The 22,226-nt window shown below is 42.9% G+C and overlaps 1 protein-coding gene across 1 annotated transcript in view; it reads left to right on the forward strand.

Annotated features, from left to right (window-relative positions):
* The window catches only part of Phlpp1 (PH domain and leucine rich repeat protein phosphatase 1), a 216,375-nt gene extending 194,595 nt beyond the window's left edge, over window positions 1-21,780 (forward strand). The window contains exons 14-17 of the mRNA XM_021161069.3: window positions 9,461-9,565; window positions 13,955-14,149; window positions 17,238-17,466; window positions 19,676-21,780. Coding sequence (XP_021016728.1) covers window positions 9,461-9,565; window positions 13,955-14,149; window positions 17,238-17,466; window positions 19,676-20,866 — 1,720 coding nt within the window. The 3' untranslated portion in view covers window positions 20,867-21,780. The remainder of the gene's footprint in view (window positions 1-9,460; window positions 9,566-13,954; window positions 14,150-17,237; window positions 17,467-19,675) is intronic.
* Window positions 21,781-22,226: the final 446 nt, after the last annotated feature.

Genomic DNA, 22,226 nt, shown 5'->3' on the forward strand with positions numbered 1-22,226 from the left:
TTAATTGCTTACTTGCTGGCTTTTTAAATACTTAATAGAAAACTAACTTGGTGTATAACTGAAGAATGCTGCCTAAACAAAGAGTCCCAAGGAAGCCATGGGGACCTGATTTTTCTTCACTGTGTATGTGGTACCACCTCAATCCCTCAATCCTCAGACTGCAGTCTCCGCATGTCCTATAAGCTGCTGGGATGGCTGGCATCATCCCTCAGATACTCAACATCGAAGAGTACCATGAAATAGCTACATATAAAGAACTTGATCGAGGGCCACAGGCCTCTTCCGGCCGGACCAGCACCGGGGTAGCTAGAGCACAGGGTCGGCTGACACCCGCCAGCTACCCACGACCCCCGCCACAGGATTTTGAGACTTCTAGTGAGTGGAACACAGCTTCTGCTCCAGTCCAATCACTCGGGACCTGAGACTGCTTTGGTTGGGGAGGCAGAAATCCGGCCTGAGTAGGGCCACAAGCCTCTTCTGGTCAGAACAGCACCTGGGTAGCTAGGGCGCAGGGTCGGCTGACACTCGCCAGCTACCCACAACACCCGCCACAGGATCTTATGACTTCTGGTGAGTGGAACACAGCTTCTGCTCCAATCCAATTTCGCGCAGGACCTGAGACTGCATTAGTTAGGGAAGCAGAAAACCGGCCTGAGTAGGGCCACAGGCCTCTTCCGGCCGGACCAGCACCGGGGTAGCTAGAGTGCAGGGTCAGCTGACACCCGCCAGCTACCCACAACACCCGCCACAGGATTTTGAGACTTCGGGTGAGTGGAACACAGACTCTGCTCCAAGGAACACAGAGTCTGCTCCAATCTTTAAACAGTGACAACGATAACAACTAACCCCAGAGATTACCAGATGGCAAAAGGTAAACGTAATAATCTTACTAACAGAAACCAAGACCACTCACCATCATCAGAACCCAGCACTCCCACTTCGCCCAGTCCAGGGCACCCCAAAACACCGGAAAAGCTAGACACGGATCTAAAAGCATATCTCATGATGATGGTAGAGGACTTCAAGAAGGACTTTAATAACTCACTTAAAGAATTACAGGAGAACATGACTAAAGAGTTACAAGTCCTTAAAGAAAAACAGGATAACACAATTAAACAGGTAGAAGTCCTTAAAGAAAAACACGATAACACAATCAAACAGGTAGAAGTCCTTAAAGAAAAACAGGATAACACAATCAAACAGGTAGAAGTCCTCAAAGAAAAACAGGAAAACACATCCAAACAGATGATGGAAATGAACATAACCATACTAGACCTAAAAAGGGAAGTAGACACAATAAAGAAAACCCAAAATGAGGCAACACTGGAGATAGAAACCCTAGGAAAGAAATCTGGAACCATAGATACGAGCATCAGCAACAGAATACAAGAGATGGAAGAGAGAATCTCAGGTGCAGAAGATTCCATAGAGAACATCGGCACAACAATCAAGGAAAATGTAAAACACAAAAAGATCCTAACTCAAAACATCCAAGAAATACAGGACACAATGAGAAGACCAAACCTACGGATAATAGGAGTGGATGAGAATGAAGATTTTCAACTCAAAGGACCAGCAAACATCAACAAAATTATAGAAGAAAACTTCCCAAACCTAAAGAAAGAGATGCCCATGAACATACAAGAAGCCTACAGAACTCCAAATAGACAAGACCAGAAAAGAAATACCTCCCTACACATAATAATGAGAACAACAAATGCACTAAATGAAGATAGAATACTAAAAGCAGTAAGAGAAAAAGGCCAAGTAACATATAAAGGCAAGCCTATCAGAATTACACCAGATTTTTCACCAGAGACTATGAAAGCCAGAAGAACCTGGACAGATGTTATACAGACACTAAAAGAACACAAATTCCAGCCCAGGCTACTATACCCAGCCAAACTCTCAATTAACATAGATGGAGAAACCAAAGTATTTCACGACAAAACCAGATTCACACATTATCTCTCCACGAATCCAGCCCTTCAAAGGATAATAACAGGAAAAAACCAATACAAGGACGGGAAACAAGCCCTAGAAACAACAAGCAGGTAATCCCTCAACAAACCTAAAAGAAGACAGCCACAAGAACAGAATGCCAACTTTAACAACAAAAATAACAGGAAACAACAATTACTTTTCCTTAATATCTCTTAATATCAATGGACTCAACTCCCCGATAAAAAGACATAGACTAACAAACTGGCTACACAAACAAGACCCAACATTTTGCTGCTTACAGGAAACTCATCTCAGAGAAAAAGATAGAAACTACCTCAAAATGAAAGGCTGGAAAACAATTTTCCAAGCAAATGGTATGAAGAAGCAAGCTGGAGTAGCCATTCTAATATCTGATAAGATTGACTTCCAACCCAAAGTCATCAAAAAGACAGGGAGGGGCACTTCATACTCATCAAAGGTAAAATCCTCCAAGAGGAACTATCAATCCTGAATATCTATGCTCCAAATATAAAGGCAGCCACATTCATTAAAGAAACTTTAGTAAATCTCAAAGCACACATTGCTCCTCATACAATAATAGTGGGAGACTTCAACACACCACTTTCACCAAATTGACAGATCATGGAAACAGAAACTAAACAGGGACACAGTGAAACTAACAGAAGTTATGAATCAAATGGATCTGGCAGATATCTACAGAACATTCTATCCTAAAACAAAAGGATATACCTTCTTCTCAGCACCTCATGGTACCTTCTCCAAAATTGACCACATAATTGGTCAAAAAACAGGCCTCAACAGATACAATAATATTGAAATTGTCCCATGCATCCTATCAGATCACCATGGACTAAGGCTGATCTTCAATAACAAAATAAATAATAGAAAGCCAACATTCACGTGGAAACTGAACAACACTCTTCTCAATGATACCTTGGTCAAGGAAGGAATAAAGAAAGAAATTAAGGACTTTTTAGAGTTCAATGAAAATGAAGCCACAACATACCCAAACTTATGGGACGCAATGAAAGCATTTCTAAGAGGAAAACTCATAGCTCTGAGTGCCTCCAAAAAGAAACTAGAGAGAGCACACATTAGCAACTTGACAACAGACCTAAAAGCACTAGAACAAAAGGAAGCAAACTCACCCAAGAGGAGTAGACAGCAGGAAATAATCAAACTCAGGGGCGAAATCAACCAAGTGGAAACAAGAAGAACTATTCAAAGAATCAACCAATCAAGGAGCTGGTTCTTTGAGAAAATCAACAAGATAGATAAACCCTTAGCCAGACTCACTAGAGGGCACAGGGAAAGCATCCTAATTAACAAAATCAGAAATGAAAAAGGAGACATAACAACAGATCCTGAAGACATCCAAAACACCATCAGCTCCTTCTACCAAAGGCTATACTCAACAAAACTGGAGAACCTGGATGAAATGGAGAAGTTCCTAGACAGATACCAGGTACCAAAGTTGAATCAAGATCAGGTTAATGATCTAAACAGCCCTATATCCCCCAAAGAAATAGAAGCAGTCATTAATAGTCTCCCAACCAAAAAAAGCCCAGGACCAGATGGGTTTAGTGCAGAGTTCTATCAGACCTTTAAAGAAGATCTAATCTCAGTTCTTCACAAACTATTCCACAAAATAGAAACAGAAGGTACTCTACCCAACTCATTCTATGAAGCCACAATTACTCTGATACCTAAACCACAAAAAGACCCAACAAAGATAGAAAACTTCAGACCAATATCCCTTATGAATATTGATGCAAAAATCCTCAATAAAGTTCTTGCTAACCGAATCCAAGAACACATCAAAACAATCATCCATCCTGACCAAGTAGGTTTCATCCCAGGGATGCAGGGATGGTTCAATATACGGAAATCCATCAACGTAATCCAGTATATAAACAAACTCAAAGACAAAAACCACATGGTCATCTTGTTAGATGCGGAAAAAGCATTTGACAAGATCCAACACCCATTCATGATAAAAGTCTTGGAAAGATCAGGAATTCAAGGCCCATACCTAAACATGATAAAAGCAATCTACAGCAAACCAGTAGCCAACATCAAAGTAAATGGTGAGAAGCTTGAAGCAATCCCTCTAAATCAGGGACTAGACAAGGCTGTCCACTTTCTCCATACCTATTCAACATTGTACTTGAAGTCCTAGCCAGAGCAATTCCACAACAAAAGGAGATCAAAGGGATACAAATTGGAAAAGATGAAGTCAAAATATCACTCTTTGCAGATGATATGATAGTATATATAAGTGACCCTAAAAATTCCACCAAAGAACTCCTAAACCTGATAAACAGCTTCGGTGAAGTAGCTGGATATAAAATTAACTCAAACAAATCAATGGCCTTTCTCTACACAAAGAATAAACAGGCTGAGAAAGAAATTAGGGAAACAACACCCTTCTCAATAGTCACAAATTATATAAAATATCTTGGCGTGACTCTAACTAAGGAAGTGAAAGATCTGTATAATAAAAACTTCAAGTCTCTGAAGAAAGAAATTATAGAAGATCTCAGAAGATGGAAAGATCTCCCATGCTCATGGATTGGCAGGATCAACAATGTAAAAATGGCTATCTTGCCAAAAGCAATCTACAGATTCAATGCAATCCCCATCAAAATTCCAACTCAATTCTTCAACGAATTAGAAAGTGCAATCTGCAAATTCATCTGGAATAACAAAAAACCTAGGATAGCAAAAACTCTTCTCAAGGATAAAAGAACCTCTGGTGGAATCACCATGCAGGACCTAAAGCTTTACTACAGAGCAATTGTGATAAAAACTGCATGGTACTGGTATAGTGACAGACAAATAGATCAATGGAATAGAATTGAAGACCCAGAAATGAACCCACACACCTACGGTCACTTGATCTTCGACAAGGGAGCTAAAAACATCCAGTGGAAGAAAGACAGCATTTTCAACAAGTGGTGCTGGCACAACTGGTTGTTAACATGTAGAAGAATGCCAATCAATCCATTCCTATCTCCTTGTACTAAGGTAAAATCTAAGTGGATCAAGGAACTTCACATAAAACCAGAGACACTGAAACTTATAGAGGAGAAAGTGGGGAAAAGCCTTGAAGATATGGGCACAGGGGAAAAATTCTTGAATAGAACAGCAATGGCTTGTGCTGTAAGATCGAGAATTGACAAGTGGGACCTTATGAAACTGCAAAGCTTCTGCAAGGCAAAAGACACCATCAATACGACAAAAAAACCACCAACAGATTGGGAAAGGATCGTCACCTATCCTAAATCAGATAAGGGACTAATATCCAATATATATAAAGAACTCAAGAAGGTGGACTCCAGAAAGTCAAATAACCCCATTAAAAAATGGGGCTCAGAACTGAACAAAGAATTCTCACCTGAGGAATACCGAATGGCAGAGAAGCACCTGAAAAAATGTTCAACATCCTTAATCATCAGGGAAATGCAACTCAAAACAACCCTGAGATTCCACCTCACACCAGTCAGAATGGCTAAGATCAAAAATTCAGGTGACAGCAGATGCTGGCGAGGATGTGGAGAAAGAGGAACACTCCTCCATTGTTGGTGGGATTGCAAGCTTGTACAACCACTCTGGAAATCAGTCTGGCGGTTCCTCAGAAAATTGGACATAGTACTACCGGAGGATCCAGCAATACCTCTCCTGGGCATATATCCAGAAGATGTCCCAACCGGTAAAAAGGACACATGCTCCACTATGTTCATAGCAGCCCTATTTATAATAGCCAGAAGCTGGAAAGAACCCAGATGTCCCTCAACAGAGGAATGGATACAGAAATTATGGTACATTTACACAATGGAGTACTACTCAGCTATTAAAAAGAATGAATTTATGAAATTCCTAGCCAAATGGATGGACCTGGAGGGCATCATCTTGAGTGAGGCAACACAATCACAAAGGAACTCCCACAATATGTATTCACTGATAAGTGGATATTAGCCCAAAACTTAGGATACCCAAGATATAAGATACAATTTGCTAAACACATGAAACTCAAGAAGAATGAAGACCAAAATGTGGACACGTGTCCCTTCTTAGAATTGGGAACAAAACACCCATGGAAGGAGTTACAGAGACAAAGTTTGGAGCTGTGATGAAAGGATGGACCATCTAGAGTCTGCCGTATCCAGGGATCCATCCCATAATCAGCTTCTAATCGCGGACACCATTGCATACACTAGCAAGATTTTGCTGAAAGGACCCAAATATAGCTGTCTCTTGTGAGACTATGCAGGGGCCTAGCAAACACAGGAGTGGAAGCTCACAGTCAGCTATTGGATGTATCACAGGGCTCCCAATGGAGAAGCTAGAGAAAGTACCCAAGGAGCTAAAGGGATCTGCAACCCTATAGTTGGAACAACATGATGAACTAACCAGTACCCCGGAGCTCTTGTCTCTAGGTGCATATGTATCGAAAGATGGCCTAGTTGGCCATCAATGGAAAGAGAGGCCCATTGGACTTGCAAACTTTATATGCCCCAATATAGGGGAATGCCAGGGCCAAAAGAATGGGAATGGGTGGGTAGGGAAGTGGGGGGCGCTATGGGGGACTTTTGGGATAGCATTGGAAATGTAATTGAGGAAAATATGTAATAAAAATATTAAAAATTTAAAAAAAAAAGAACTTGATCAATGCCTGGCATGATTCCTCAGAGACAAGAGGATTGCCATGAGTTCAAGGTCAGCTGAGGCTACACAGTGATTTATAGGACTCCCTTAGCTATAGAGTGAGAAAACCTGTTTCCCAGAGATACCAAAAAAAAAAAAAGTATCAAGAATTCTCCTTATATGGATTAGCTATTTAGAGAAAAATTATACCAAATAAATTTCAGGTAGATTAAAAAGTTAAATAAGTACAATAAAATGATTTGAATATATTCATAAGCTAGAGATTATTTTTTATGTCAGAAATGGTTGAGGAACTTGCGGTGAAATCAGTATATGTGACTAACACACACACAAATTTTACATGCATTTTTATCAACTCCTACAACTACTAAAGTAAATCTAAAACGAAAATTACAACTGGGAAAAATACTTGAAAAACTAATGTAAAGCATTGACATTATTAGTGGATAGTACTCTTGTGAGTGAGTAAAGACTGTTCCACTCGGGCTGGAAAGACAGTGGAGTAGTTAGGAGTGTATGCTGTTTCTGCAGAGGAGCAGGAGACCCGATGACCTCGTATGGCCTCAGCAGACACCTGCACACATGCTAGCTAATGCACGTGCACAGAAACAGACTTACAAATAAATCTTCTCTTTTTCAAAAAATGTTTTCATTCAAAAATAGAAAACGAGCTAACGACATTAATATTTAACAAAAGAAATTCCAAAATGTTAAAGCTTATTAGTATATTAAGAAAAAACAAATATTCAAACACTTCAGATTGGCTCTATGACAGAAGCAGGGCTTAGTATGGAGTTCTTTAAAAGTGGCCAACTCGTTCTATCAGGGCTTTGAAAACAGTCATGTAGGTTAGGGGTTTGTATACTAAAACTCTTTTTCCTTCATTTTTTCTGTTTTTTTTTTTTAAACCCTCAACCTCCAACCTCTCCCTGTGGTTCCTTCTAGATGCACTCCTACCTTCCAATCCCTGAAACTCTCTGGGGTTTAAATAACTCATCCACTCAGATAAGCCCAGGTGTGGGGCCATCCCCTGGAATGTGGTCAGCCTGCCATCCCGTCAAAGAAAACTGACTATCCCCGAGAAATCTCAACTGTTTATAGATCTTCAGTTCACACTTTCATTTCAGAAAGCAGTTAATGTTTATTTTAAGTACAGAGATGATCATCAGGATATTTCCAGTTATATTTGGAATGAATATAAAGTAACTTGAAAAAATTTGTGTCAGAATATAGACAAATATGTTGAACATAGAAAAATATGCTGAACTACTATAGATGATATAAATGCAAGATGATAGATAGATAGATAGATAGATAGATAGATAGATAGATAGATAGATAGATAGATAGATGAATGATAGATAGGTAGATAGATAGATGGATGGATGGATGGATGGATGGATGATAGATATATAGACAGGTAGGTAGATGATAGATAAGGGATCCCATAGTTACATTTGCATAAATGAAATCTTGCTAAGTCTCTACAGTGAGCATATGTTATGAGAGTGACTGACCTTCTGTGTTGAAGGCGTTGTGCACTCAGACTTAAAAAATAATTACTAAGGATGAATCATAATACTGCAAATGCTACCTTCTGGTTAGTACCCCCAGAGTCTTAGTAACTCCGGAGAGTTTCCACATGTTTCTGTGACTAGGGTTGTGCTTGTCCAGAAACTGGAGTGAATCCATACAGGAACTCTCCAGGGCTCAATCCCTTTCCAGATGTCAATGTGGTAGACAGTCCACACAGCCATCTTCTTGGGAGGCTACTTAGTTACCTAGTTAGCTAGACAGGCAACTGCTTCATTACAAAAAGATTTTTGAATGAGGCAGAAACATTACTATTTTTTGTCTAACTATTGGAAAATGGAATTATTTCTGTGAAAATTCTTTGATCTATAAAGATTATCAGTGTCTGTGGAAGGGCACCATCAGTAGTCATTAGCTGAGAGAGAACCCAAATCTCACATCTTAAAACATGGAGTGAACTAATAATTCATTAATGTAATTTTACATGTCTGTTGTATGGTTTGTACTCCTAATGAAGACACTGAAAGACTCGGGGAGTGGCAAAGCCTCATTGATGTGTGTTGGCTATTTAAATACATGACATGGACAGAATTGAGTTTGTAGTGAATGCTGAAGACATCACACAGCTATGAATTTGCTCTTTTCAAGTTTGAGTGCCCAGTTCATGGTGTAAGAATTATAAGCTAACATGACACTTAATTTCTGTTTGCTTTTAAGTTTAGTTTTATGTATATCTGTACTTTGTATTAGTGTTTGTGTTTGTGCAGGTACTCACAGAAGCCATAGGTCACCCTGGTTCCTCAGGAGTCATCCACTTTTTTTTTTTAATTGAGACAGGGTCTCTCACTGGGGTCTGGGACTCACTATTAGGCTAGGCTGGCTGACCATGGGTCCTGTGTCTACCTTGTCAGTGCTGGCATTGCAACTTTTTATGAAGACTCTAGGGGTTAAATTTAATTTCTGGGCTTGCACTTTCCCACCTGAACCATCCCCCTGCTCTCTTAAGTTGTGTTGTTTACTCACGTTGCGTGTATGTGTAGTATACAGTCTGCCAATATCTAACTGATGCTCTACAGTCACTGTGAAAACAGTCTTTGTGCCACAGCCACACCCTTGTTCTCATTATCAGTGTAAGGCACCTGAGGAGCAGGTTCCTGATGCCCGTAAATATTTCATTCACTCGACACAGCAGAGGTGGAAAGTGGGGAGTGCTTAGCAGTGTCCTCTCTCAGGTAAAGGCAGCAGATCTCACTCAGCTGTCCCTAATGATTCCTGCGGCTCTTTCTGCCCATAGTAACATTCGCTGCTTCAAGATTGACCAGCCATCAGCAGGAGATGCATCCGGAGCCCCAGCAGTATGGAGTCATGGTTACACTGAAGCATCGGGAGTAAAAAACAAGTACGTTGTGTGAAACTTTGGACCCAAAAATGCCCATTGTATGCCTCCTTTCTTGGGTAGGAGACCTGCACTCTTGGATATGATGGTGCATCCTTGTGTTCTGTGGAGTTTCTTAGAGCATGTTTCTGCAGAGTGAGGCTCACTCCTCAATGTTTAAGCACCAGGCTGAGGACCTGCTTGGCATCACATACTCTCTTTTTGTTAGAGATGTTGCTAGGATACAGTGTAACTGACACATTATATCTATGTAAGCCTCCAGTGTTTGGAAAAGGCCTAAGTATTGAAATGTATCTCGGCTCCTTTGAAAAGCCCCTTTATCTTTCTGGGAAGTCTGTTTACCAAGAGAGAAGTAGCTGATTGTCTATTCTCAAGATCACTTACATTGCTGACTGTAATATGCCTACATTCTAAACTAGCTTGGCAGCCTTTGATCTCAATTCCCTGTCATGGCATCTGCTTCTGCCTCTAGTAGCAATTCATTGGAATTTCTTTTAATAAACAGTTTTCACCAGTCACCTTCCTTTAGCTATGAATGCAGATTTTCCTGATAATGCAATCAAGCTGATCAGACTTGCTCACATTGTATGAAAGAGGTACTGATGATTAGAAAAGCAGAGCCCTATAAATTAGAGTAGTCATAATTTCTTTGGCTAAGGTACAAGAATGCAAAGTATTGAGAGTAATGAATGAATAGAAAGTGGAAAGTGGTCCAATAATAAGCTCATTAAATCATGGCCATAGTTAGAACCAGTCAGATAAAGCAACAGTATTCCCATACAGGCCTATAATTCCCAGATAGTGCCCAAGTCCAGAAGCATAGTGTTGCCCCTGGAGCTGGTGTTACAGGGGGTCCTGAGCCCCACCAGGTGTGGTTGGTGGCAGCTAAACTCCAGTTGTCTACAAAAGCAGTTTGTATTTCCAACTGCTGAACCATCTTTCCAGCTTTGGTCATATCTAAAACGTTAGCATGGTCTTGTATTTCTAAGATAAACTCCACAAGTTTATCATATATTGATATTTCCTTATGCTTTGGAATTCCGTTTGCTGGTAAGTTGTAGAAGATACCTGTGTTCCGTGATGAATGTTGGTCTGCATTTTCTCACGTCATTTCCTGGTTTTGATGCCACAGTAACACCAGCTTCAGAGTTTTTGAAGTTTGTACAGGTGGATTTTAAGGGTCTTTTCAATTTAAAGCTGTATCATCTGCAAATAAAAATATTTGGCTTCTTCTTTCCCCAAATTTTTTTCATTTTCCGTTTGGGTTTTCCTTGGTGATTCTATTTCTGCTCTCATGTCTTGAAATGTTTTCATTATGCATTCCACTGTGTATTTTCACAGCCTTCCTGGGGTGATTTATCCATGTCCTCTTTAAGGTCCTTGAACATATTCATGGTACCTATTTTGAAATCCTTGTCTTGTGCTTCATTTCCCAGGGCCTCCTGTAGCAGGCTTTCTGGGCTCTGGTGAAAGCATACCGTCTTGGTTTTTCTTGTTTGTGGTTTTCCACTGATGTCCAGGCATCTGGAATTAGGATGACTAAGGTGATTCTGGGTGCTGATATCCGGCCCTGTCTTTGTTGGACAGGACATTCTGTTCCTTGGTTTCTACTGCCCTCTCTGGATCTTAGGAAAGTGTATGGCTGTAGGTTCCCTGGTAGAGAATACTTCTGAAGGTCAGCAAGTGGCCAAAAGCAATAGAGATGAGCTAGAAGTAAAGCCGAGAATGGCTGTGGGAAGGAGCTAAGGTATCCTGTCCACATCCAGAGGTGGGATCCCCAGGGAGGATGGGCAAGTAGGCTGCAGTAGAAAAGGATCTGTCTGGAGAGTTAGGGATGCAGGCTGCTACAGGACTGAGGGTGAGAATAAGAACAGCTAAGCTAGGTACAGGGAATGGAGGTGATGGAGGGTGGGAGAGGCTGTTACGGGGCTGGGGTGAAAGTGATGAAGAGTAATGTAGGAGGCCTCCTGAATCCTAGTCACGTGTAGCCTCTGGGTCCCAGGTAGCAAGTGTTCCTAGGTACCTGGATAGAAGGTGGTATGCTGGTGTTTAAACCTGTTTTCCTCTTTGTATTTTAAATGCTCTTTTTTATAGTCATCATGTAGTCATATCTTGCTTTTTTTATCTGGTTTGATTTTTCTGGGTTTGAAGGTAATTTTTAGGTCTTTTATGTATATCTAGTGAAGATAGCTTAAGTTTAAATTTCAACTTACTATTTGTTTATTCTTTGTTTTCTTTCTTGCTTATGTTTGATTGCTTGTTTTCAAGACAGGGTTTCTCTGTGTAACAGAGCCTTGGCTATCCTAGAACTCTATTTGTAGGTCAGGGTGGCCTTGAGTTTACAAGGTCTGTGTGCCTCTGCTTCCCAAGTGCTGATATTAATGTGTGTGCCACCATGCCCAGCTTGTATTGCTTAGGGTGTGTATTGCTTAGAGTGTGTGTGTGTGTGTGTGTGTGTGTGTGCGTGTGTGTGCTTGAGCACATGTCTTTATACAATAATCTTTTACTTATTACAGCTTACCTCCAATCACTTCACAACATTAGAAACATCTCAATTTCTCCTTCATCTACCTGTATATTATGTTGCCTTGTGTTTTCCCTTCTCATTTGTTATAAAATTCCAAAATGAACTGTTAGCATTTTTAGCTTAGTCTTCTGCCTTCTGAAGCAGTGATTCTCAGCATCAGTACCATAGGCATCTTGAGGCAGCTATCACACAGCAGAGGAGGAGACATCCTATTTATTGTGGGGTGTGAGCAACATCTCTTGCTTTATGTGTGCACAGTCCCACTGTGGCAAGAAATCCCGTCTTTCCCACTTGTCATTGCAGTGTACTTTATTGTTCTGCAGAGACCAGATCTCCTTTGTCCTGCTCTTTGTGTTTCTGCAGTGAAGTGTTCAGGTGGGATGCTCTCTTGTGCTTCTGAAATGTCATCAGCCATCACTCTCCCAGGCTGTGCTTCACTGGCTGGCAATCTAGACTGTACATAGTACTTGAAAGAAGCCCTTCTGCAGTCACGTCCTTTGTGGTTTTGCCCCAAGCAGTCTGCTTCCATGTGTGTCTTTGTACCGCACCCTGCCTCCCGTCTTCGTGGTTTTTAGTGATTTGATTCTGTTGTACCCCTTAGTCATTCTTTTCTATCGCTCTTGCTGTAGTTTGTTGAGCTTCTGTATCCATAGGTGTATAGTTTTCACCACATATTAAGTTGTAGCTATAAATGTGTAAAGTTCCTGTTTGTCTTTTCAAGGCTCTTGCTGTTCCCCTATATTAAACTGTTTGGTATCCTCCCCCACACTCTAGTGCTCTGACTCTTCCTTCCAAATCTGTTTTCCACTCTGTTTCCCTTGACTGTTGTTTTTGTGGGGTTTGTTGGCAGGGTCTTTCCATGTGGTTCAGGCTGACTTTGAACTTCTGCTCCTCTCACTTCAGCCTTTCAAGTGCTAGGATCATAGTCCTTCGTCGCTGTGCCTGGCTTCTTGGTTTTATTTTGGAGACAGATCCTGCCTTCTAGAGCTCAATAGCCTGGTGTTCCCCATCAGACACTGTGTCTTCTCCTGTAGCCTCTGTACTTTCCCAAGGAATTAACTGGGCCAGCATCAGCAGCTGGATGCTGGAGCTCCCCACAGTGTACTTGCCACTCCTTCTTATGGAGGCTGTTCTCCTTAATAATTGTATGATTGTGTAAGTTAGAAGTTATATCTTAATATTATTTCTATGTCTCTTACTCTCCTTTCTTCGTTGCCATTAAAGGTAAAATTGGACCTGGAGAAATGATCCAGCAGTTAAGAGCGCCTATGTCCCTTTGCAGATGGGTCAGGCTCAGTTCCCAGTTTGACTTCCAGACCCCATGTCAGGCCACTCAAAGCTGCTGTAGCTGCAGTTGGGGCAAGGGTCTGAAGCCTCTAGTCTCACAGGCATCTGCATGCATATCCACAACCCTCACCCCCACCTGATACACATAATTAAAATGAGTGCTTTTAAAAATGTAAAAATAGAGTCTGAAGAGATGGCTCTAGTTAAGAGCTCATGCTGCTCTTGCCAAGGACCTAGGTTCAGTTCTAGCACATGGCAGCTCACAACCACCTACAACTCCAGAGAACAGGCAAAACATTCACAAATGTAACAGTTGAAAATAAAGAACTAAACATTTTAAACTTTAAAATCATTTTAACAGTACTAAAACTGGAGGAGAAGGGTGAGAGATGGTATTAGTCAGTGATGCAGACCGTCTAGGCTCCATTCACCCAACTTCCTGGAGGCAGGGTGGAAAAGACAGACCAGAACATTGAGGAAGGGAGGGAGGGAGGAAGGGAAAGAGAATAAATGAGTTGTGTCGAGCATAAGAACAAAAAGATGAATGGGCTCATCACAAAAGTGTTTTTACTCTGCAGGCTGTGTGTCGCAGCCCTGTCTGTGAATAACTTCCGTGACAACCGAGAGGCCCTCTATGGTGTGTTTGATGGAGACCGGAATGTGGAGGTGCCCTACCTTCTCCAGTGCACCATGAGTGACATTTTGGCTGAAGAGCTTCAGAAAACGAAAAATGAAGAAGAATACATGGTCAATACATTCATAGTCATGCAAAGGTAAATGGCTATTTCCTCCTCCCCCTCCATCTCCTCCTCTTCCTCCTCTTCTTCTTCCTTCTCTTCCTCTCCCTTCTCCTCCTCCTCCTGCCTCCACCTCCTCCTCCTATTTTATTTATTTATTCTTGCTCTTGTTTGATGCTTCTCTCTTACTAGAAAAGCTGGTGCCCAGTGATCACAGTGCACGTGTGACTGAGTGCTGCAGCTGCTCTCAGGCTTCACTGTCAGGGATGGACTGTGCTTCAGTTTCCAATGCACTGATACTCCTTCTTAAGTCAGTGACAGAGATCTCATTTCTCACAGAACTGAGCATTAGTGGCCTCTGTTGGTAACATTTTCATCGTTTACAATACCCAGCCTCCCCCAACCAGAGGAACACCATAGGCTCCTTAGATCGTCTCATATGGCATATGGAATTTTCTCTGGAATGCATCATTTTTCTCCCAGTTTGTTGGCCAATAGGAAATGCTTTCACTGGTTTGAAACTGAGTGGGTCAGATTTTATACTAGTTTTAAACCATTGTTGTATGCTACCCTCTTTCCCTTATTCAGTATTGATGTAAGTATTGCCAACTTCTGGGCTGCTGCCTCCCTCTTACTGTCCCTGCACCAGAGCTTCCGGTCACTGCAAGAACTAGCCCATGCCACTTGAGCTCTCAGGTTCATGTGCTAACAGGGTTCCTTCAGTCAAAATTTTTCATTCTTTTGTCACCTTGTGGGCTTTATGGATTGTAAAGGAATTGCCTACTGAAGAGTGGACTGCCGACCCTGCTCTTATAAGATCTATGGTGATAAATATCCTAGTCCTTTGAAGGTTATGGCAGCATTGATGAGCTCTCTCCTTTACTTCCTCTCCCCATGGGTAACCTGACAGAGATGATGGCTGTGTACCAAAATAGACAGTATCTACCTGCTGTGGAATGCTGCCCTGAGCAGCCTCCACAGTTACGTCTGCCTCATGCACAGCCAAGGCAGGCAGGTTTCTGGCTCTTGCTTCCAATGCTCCCCTTATCTGCCAAATTCCTAGTGGGTGCAGACAGCAATTGAGCACAATAGTAAAAGCTAGCAAATAGTCATTGTTCTCACTACCTTACATGTCCTGATGTTTTCCCCGGTGAGATAGGCATTGCTGCCCTTCATATCTTGTTTGTGAAACCAAAGTGCATAGAGGTGAAGCAAAGTACCCCCCCAGGCCCAGTACAGGCAGAATCCTGAGACCCCATGGATGCTCTGGCCACCGGACATAGTAACTTGGCTGCTTTCAGCCACCTCCTTGTCCCTGAAGTCAGGAAATATGACAGACACACACAAAGATGCACACATACACACAGACCATGTATATGTGTACACACACACACACACACACCCATCCACATAGGCCTCTAGCCTACAAATTTCTCACCAGTCGTTGTGCATTTGAAAGTCATGCTGCCTTAGAAGCATGCACCAGTCAGATCTGGCCGTGGAATCCTATGACAGGCCGCCTGCAGTGTCGTCTTTGTGACTTTTGTCTGTTAGTTAACAGGTTATAAGACCAGACAGCACTTCAGTCCTTAGAGTAACTGCCTATTCATTGTGCCTAGCTTTCAAGTGTGTGTGTGGCTAGGTGTCCCTGGTTTCCGTTGTTTCTGTTCCCAGTTGTCTAACTTACATTCTGACAATGCTTCAGAGTCTTTCCTGCCCTCGTTAGGCAAGAGAGGCAGTTTTTCCTTTTTGTTTCTGTTTTTTTATGACTGTCATTATGGGAAGTTTGGAGGAATGACCATTGGTTGGACATGTGATGAGAGTTCTTTGCTCTTTATGATGGTCAGTATTTATAGGGGCTCCAAATATTCAATAAGTACACAGGTTAATTGACAGCAGAGGATAAGGCAAAAACACTTGGTGTTTGATACCAGAATGGTGTCCTATAGCTTTCATAGAACAAATAGTGCTGATCAAGAGAGTCTTGGCTGGTGCTGGAGAGATGGCTCAGCGGTCTGTACTCCTCTTCAAGAGGACCTGAGTTCAATTCCCAGCAACCATATGGTGGCTCACAACCATCTGTAATGTGATCCAATGAACTCTTCTGGTGTGTCTGAAGACAGCTACAGTGTACTCATATTAAATAAATAAATAAATAAATAAATCTTTAAAAAAAGAAAGTCTTGGGTGCATGGACAAGAATGGCAGTGAACATCCTTTAGAAGAATGGTGGATCTAGCTTATCATACTTTGTTGAGTTTTGTTGTTATCTCTTAGAAGCCTGTTCTTTTCTAATGAGAAACAGAATGAGAGTGGATATAAATGGGAAGGGAAGGAGAGAAGAACTGGGAGAAGTAGAGGGAGGAGAAACTGTAATCGGGATATAGTACAGGAGAAAAGAATCTATTTTCAGTAAATGAGGAGAAAATGAAAATAAATAAATAAATAAATAAATAAATAAATGACTCTTTTTCTAAATTCTCAGTGCTACACTGAGTGTAGTCCCACCAGTCTGGAATAAAGACGTCTAATAGATAGATAAAGACTTCTAATAGATAGATAGATAGATAGATAGATAGATAGATAGATAGATGGATGGATGGATGGATGGATGGATGGATGGATGGATGGATAGATAGATAGATAGATAGATAGATAGATAGATAGATAGATAGATAGATAGATAGACAGACAGATAGAATGGTGGTTAGGATAAACGTGCAGTTCATGCATGGACATACTGTGTTTGTACCTATTCAGATTTTTGTGGGAATAGAGGATTTGGAAAAGTGAGTGGGAAAAGAAGAAGCCCTTTCTTGATGTTTTGGAATATAGTGCTGGGCTGTATAACTGATGCAGGGCAGCAGGTTAGACACAACAGGCCAGGACCAGCAAAATGGCTTTTAATCAAAAGGTGATCCTTCCCTACCACATATGAGCAGATACCTCTCTATGTGAATGTGTGTAGTATCAGATTCCAGGGACCTTTTTCTTCTTGGAAGCTGAGTGGCTTTGCTGGACAGGACTAAGTCTAATCTCTGGCCCTGTACCCTGTGTCATCTTTCTTCTGAATGGACAAAATGTGGTAAGGTGTTTGAGTGTTCACCCTTCTCTTTGGGTTCAGGAAACTGGGAACTGCTGGGCAGAAACTTGGTGGTGCTGCTGTCCTCTGCCACATCAAGCATGACCCTGTGGACCTGGGAGGATCCTTTACCCTGACCTCCGCTAATGTTGGCAAGTGCCAAACGGTTCTCTGTCGAAATGGGAAGCCACTGTCTCTGTCCAGGTCATACATCATGAGCTGTGAAGAAGAGCGGAAGAGGATTAAGCAGCACAAAGCCATCGTCACTGAGGTGAGGAGCCAGTTTTCCTCAGACAGCAGGAGAACATGAGCAGCACCCCCTGGTGGAGACCCCTCAGGAAACACTTGTCTTCAGAGGAAACTTGTTAGTTCAGATGTAGCGTGCCAAGTCCATGGTATTACAAAGTAAATTCCTTGGTGCTGTCTTTAGATTACTGAGGAATATCTCTATGGCTTATTATGGAATAATAAGGCAGTCATCAGTTGGGAATGCTTCATGGGAACTGTCCCAGTGGATCTCAGAGCTACTGGCTAAGTGGCTAAGAACTGGACTCCTGAATCACACTTCTGCTTTTGTATCTCAGCTATGTATAAAGTAGATATCAGACACCTGCCTTGCTTTACAATGGTAGTCTGGCACAATAACTATGGTGTCTGTATAACTATATAACTATTTTCTGTTTTGCCAGTTGAGTAATACTGTTCTCAGGGACAGGAGGCAAAAATACAAGGTCTATAGATATATTTGATCATCAAAACCAGCGCATGATTGCCATAGAGAGAGGAGAAGCTAGATCTATGGCTAAAGAGGTTACAGTGTGGGCATAGTCCCACAACAAAGATTTACCTGGTTCCAAATGGCAATAGTATTGTTGTTTTAAAACAAAGAAACAAACAAAAAACAAACAAAACCAACTAGAATAACAGTAGAACATGATCCATTGTCAGTGAATGTTGAAAACTAGCTTCTGCAGTTCTTTGTTTGCTAATTTACCAGCATGTCAGTCACTCAACATTAGCCTGGAAGCATCCATACACATCTGCTGACAAGAACCTAACCTCCTCTTAGCAGTAAAACTCACAGAACAATGCACTGTCTGAAGGTGAGAGGGAAAGGGAGTGTCCAGAAGAGAAAAAGAGGCTGTGTTGAGCATCCCAGAAAGACACCTAGGTGCCGAGTCCCTGGGCGTGAGCACACATATAAATTGAGTTCCCTGTCTGTCCCAGCACTGAAAGTTAAAGTGGATGTTAAGCATAGGTTAGGAGAGTGGGTGCTCTACTGCTGTCCAGAAGAGTGAGCTGAGCGGCAACACTGTACAGGGAAAGATGTCTGCCACATGCATCAGAGTTCATAGGTCAGCTGTGTTATCCCCTTTCCTCCCCTGCTTCTCTTCCTGACTTCTGCTTGCTCTGCTCAGTCTTCAACAGTGACTAGTTCTCACACCACCCCTTCCATTCCTTGAAGATGCCCTCAAAGCACAAAGTGGGGAGAAGACTGAAGGGTGGCTAGAGTAGCCAGCCCCCGCACCAGGCAGGGCGGATTTCATTACTAGAGTCAAGGGTGTTTCAAACTGCTTGAAAGGCTCTTTTACTCATCTTAGTTCCTAGGCTGCCCCCTGGTCTAAGCATGGCTGCTGAGGTCTCTTTGGAAAGGTACCCATGTTTATCTTCCGAGCAGATACTCGGGAAGCACAGGAGGAGGCAGGCACTGAGCTGAAGCGCAGGGCATTCTCTTGCAGAAGCACTGTTTGTGAGTCGAGAGACTCACAAAAGTTGTACCCTCCATTGCAGAACCTTGTGTGGCAGGAAGTGTTAGAAGCAGGAGAGTGGGGATGGATGTGGCTGTGAGGCAGAGACCCTCACACATGGAGGGTAGAGAACACGGCAGCTGCAGGTAGCTAAGACTTAAAAGTACTCATCTTTCCCCCAGCAAATGGCCTGGATTTGGCTGCTGGTCTAAATACAACCAACTGTCTAAGACTGGGCACCATGGTTTCTACATTTGTCCTTGTAAGTCAGGTTCAAGAAAAGCCTAAGGATGGGTACTTCTGTTAGTATTGCCTCTCCAAACATGTGAGCATTGTGGCTCAGATACAGACGACCGTGGGTCACACAAGACTCCCTAGCCCTTCTCCATGCTGATTGTGGTGCTGGACAGTCATGAGGTTGGACTGTACCTGCCCTGGGTGTTTCTCTGGGACTTACCTCTCTAGAATCTAATAAGCATGCATGCCATGTGAGGCTGGACATCAGCTTGTCATGAAGAGACATACCACCTAGTATAAATGCAGTCCCTGTTAAAGGAATGGCTGAAATACTTCTTTTTGTTCCTCTACACTTCAGCCTTTCCATATAGGGTGTGTGAGCCTCCTTCGTGGGATGCCCAACGCCATCCTGTGGCCCAGTCAATGGCCCAGAGGGAGGCTGCTCAGTAACCACATGTGCTCTGTGCTCACTGTCTCTGGAAATTTTTCTTCTAGGATGGCAAGGTCAATGGAGTGACAGAGTCCACACGCATCCTGGGCTACACCTTCCTCCACCCCAGTGTGGTGCCTCGCCCCCATGTGCAGTCGGTGCTTCTGACTCCACAGGATGAGTTTTTCATCCTGGGCAGCAAAGGGCTGTGGGACAGCCTATCCATTGACGAGGCTGTGGAAGCTGTGCGCAATGTGCCAGATGCTCTGGCTGCTGCTAAGAAGCTCTGCACCCTGGCTCAGAGCTATGGCTGCCATGACAGCATCAGTGCTGTGGTGGTGCAGCTAAGTGTCACCGAAGACAGCTTCTGCTGCTGTGAGCTCAGTGCTGGAGGGAGCATGCCACCACCCAGCCCCGGAATCTTCCCGCCATCCGTCAACATGGTCATCAAGGACCGACCCTCAGATGGGCTGGGTGTGCCATCCTCCAGCAGTGGCATGGCATCTGAGATCAGCAGTGAACTGTCTACCTCCGAGATGAGTAGTGAGGTGGGCTCCACAGCCTCTGATGAGCCCCCGTCTGGAGTCCTGAATGAGAGCAGCCCTGCCTACCCCAACGAGCAGCGCTGCATGCTCCACCCTGTCTGCCTGTCTAACTCCTTCCAACGTCAGTTGTCCAGCGCTACTTTCTCCAGCGCATTCTCTGACAACGGCCTTGACAGTGACGATGAAGAACCCATTGAGGGGGTGTTTAGCAACGGTAGCCGGGTTGAGGTGGAAGTGGACATCCACTGCAGCCGGGCCAAGGAAAAGGAGAGACAGCAGCACCTACTTCAGGTGCCAGCTGAGGCCAGTGATGAGGGCATTGTCATCAGTGCCAATGAGGATGAGTCAGGTCTGTCCAAGAAGGCAGACTTTTCTGCTGTGGGAACCATTGGACGACGCAGGGCTAATGGCTCTGTAGCTCCCCAGGAAAGGAGCCATAATGTGATAGAGGTTGCTGCAGATGCGCCTCTCCGGAAGCCAGGAGGCTATTTTGCAGCCCCTGCTCAGCCAGATCCAGATGATCAGTTTATCATCCCCCCAGAGCTGGAAGAGGAAGTCAAAGAAATCATGAAACATCACCAGGAGCAGCAGCAGCAGCAGCAGCAGCAGCAGCTGCTGCCACCACCACCCCAGCCACCACAACCACAGCCACAGCCACAGCGGCACTTCCAAATGGATCACCTGCCAGACTGTTACGATACACCGCTATGACCCAGCCTGAGTACTGTTTTAAACAATAAACTAACCAGAGAGACTGAGAGAGTCTCCCAGGCTCCCATTAAACCAGGGGTGTTACTTCATGCCCTCTCCCAGACACTGCCCCACCTGTCTCTGCAGCTCATCTGTAGGTTCTCTTTGTATTGGTTACTTTTAATAATTAACCACTTTTCTTCTAGTGATACTTTACCAATATGATTTAAATTTGTTAACTTCTTTCCCTAACATATCAACTGTGTAAAGACAAAGAACAAAAGGTTTAATATATTACAGAGAAACAGTTAATGATAATGTAATATTTTTAAAAATGGCTTTTTGTTGTTTTGTTTGTTTGGAAGGCAGGGCAAGTTGCCATTGCTAAATGATTTAATAATATTGTAATTGTGTATTTCTTTGTGGGGAAAGCTTTTTTGTCTTGAAAATGATAGACATTTGTAGACTATGGAGACTAACTCCTAGGAGTTGCTTTACTCTGTCAGGTGACCTAAGTCACTGGGACTCACTAATCTTCTCTGAGAGAACAGTTGATTGAGAAATTTCTATTGTAAATATCTCAGTGTTACATAGTGAAGCTTAAAGTGTTTGTAGCCTTGCATAAGGACACAGCCTAAATAACTGACTCCTTACTTGCTCTGAAGAGCATCCCTGCCCCACCCCCACCTAGCTCATCTTCAGTGTGGGCCATGTGCAGCGTGTTTCTGTGCAGATAATGTGGCCCTGCTCTCGGGAACCCAGAACCTTTTACAGACATTTTTTAATTGTGTTCCTTCCTGCTGCCACAATCAGCATGACTGTATAGAGTCCCTTATACCATCTACACATACAGAGTTATATGGAAGCAGAATGCCCAAATGGACATGTCGTAATTTTTGTTATAATAAATATGAAATTTACAAGTACTGGATCTATCTGCTTTTGTCTCAGCATCCAGGTGTGTCTCACAGCCAAACCAGCTTAGGATTAGAAGGAATAGATGGGGGTGAGATTAACCAACATTATGGTTTGGGGTTTGTTTCCTTAATAGTCAAGTGCAGCTGCAGTAAATGAGGTAGTGGAATTGACCTTCTGGTCAACCGCATACACAGCTGCTGTTACCCTTTTCTTTTTATTATTATGCAAGGTAGACACTGAAAGAGAGGACTGGATGGGGACTGCATAGAGGAGAGCCCTGCAGAGAACCTGCAGACCTCCTACAGAACCAAGATGGGTTTCAGCTCTTCCAGGAGATCATGTGAACAGGTCAATGCACCTTCCATTGTAACTGTCAATTAAGAGCTGTATGTGGAAGGCAGGTGGCATCCATGTTTGTCTCCCTTCAGGTGTGCCCTCAGTAGTACTTGGCCAGCCCAGACCA

This window comes from Mus caroli, unplaced genomic scaffold (genome assembly GCF_978045245.1).
Source record: "Mus caroli unplaced genomic scaffold, Mus_caroli_1 scaffold_1, whole genome shotgun sequence".
NCBI classification, from domain to species: Eukaryota; Metazoa; Chordata; class Mammalia; order Rodentia; family Muridae; genus Mus; species Mus caroli.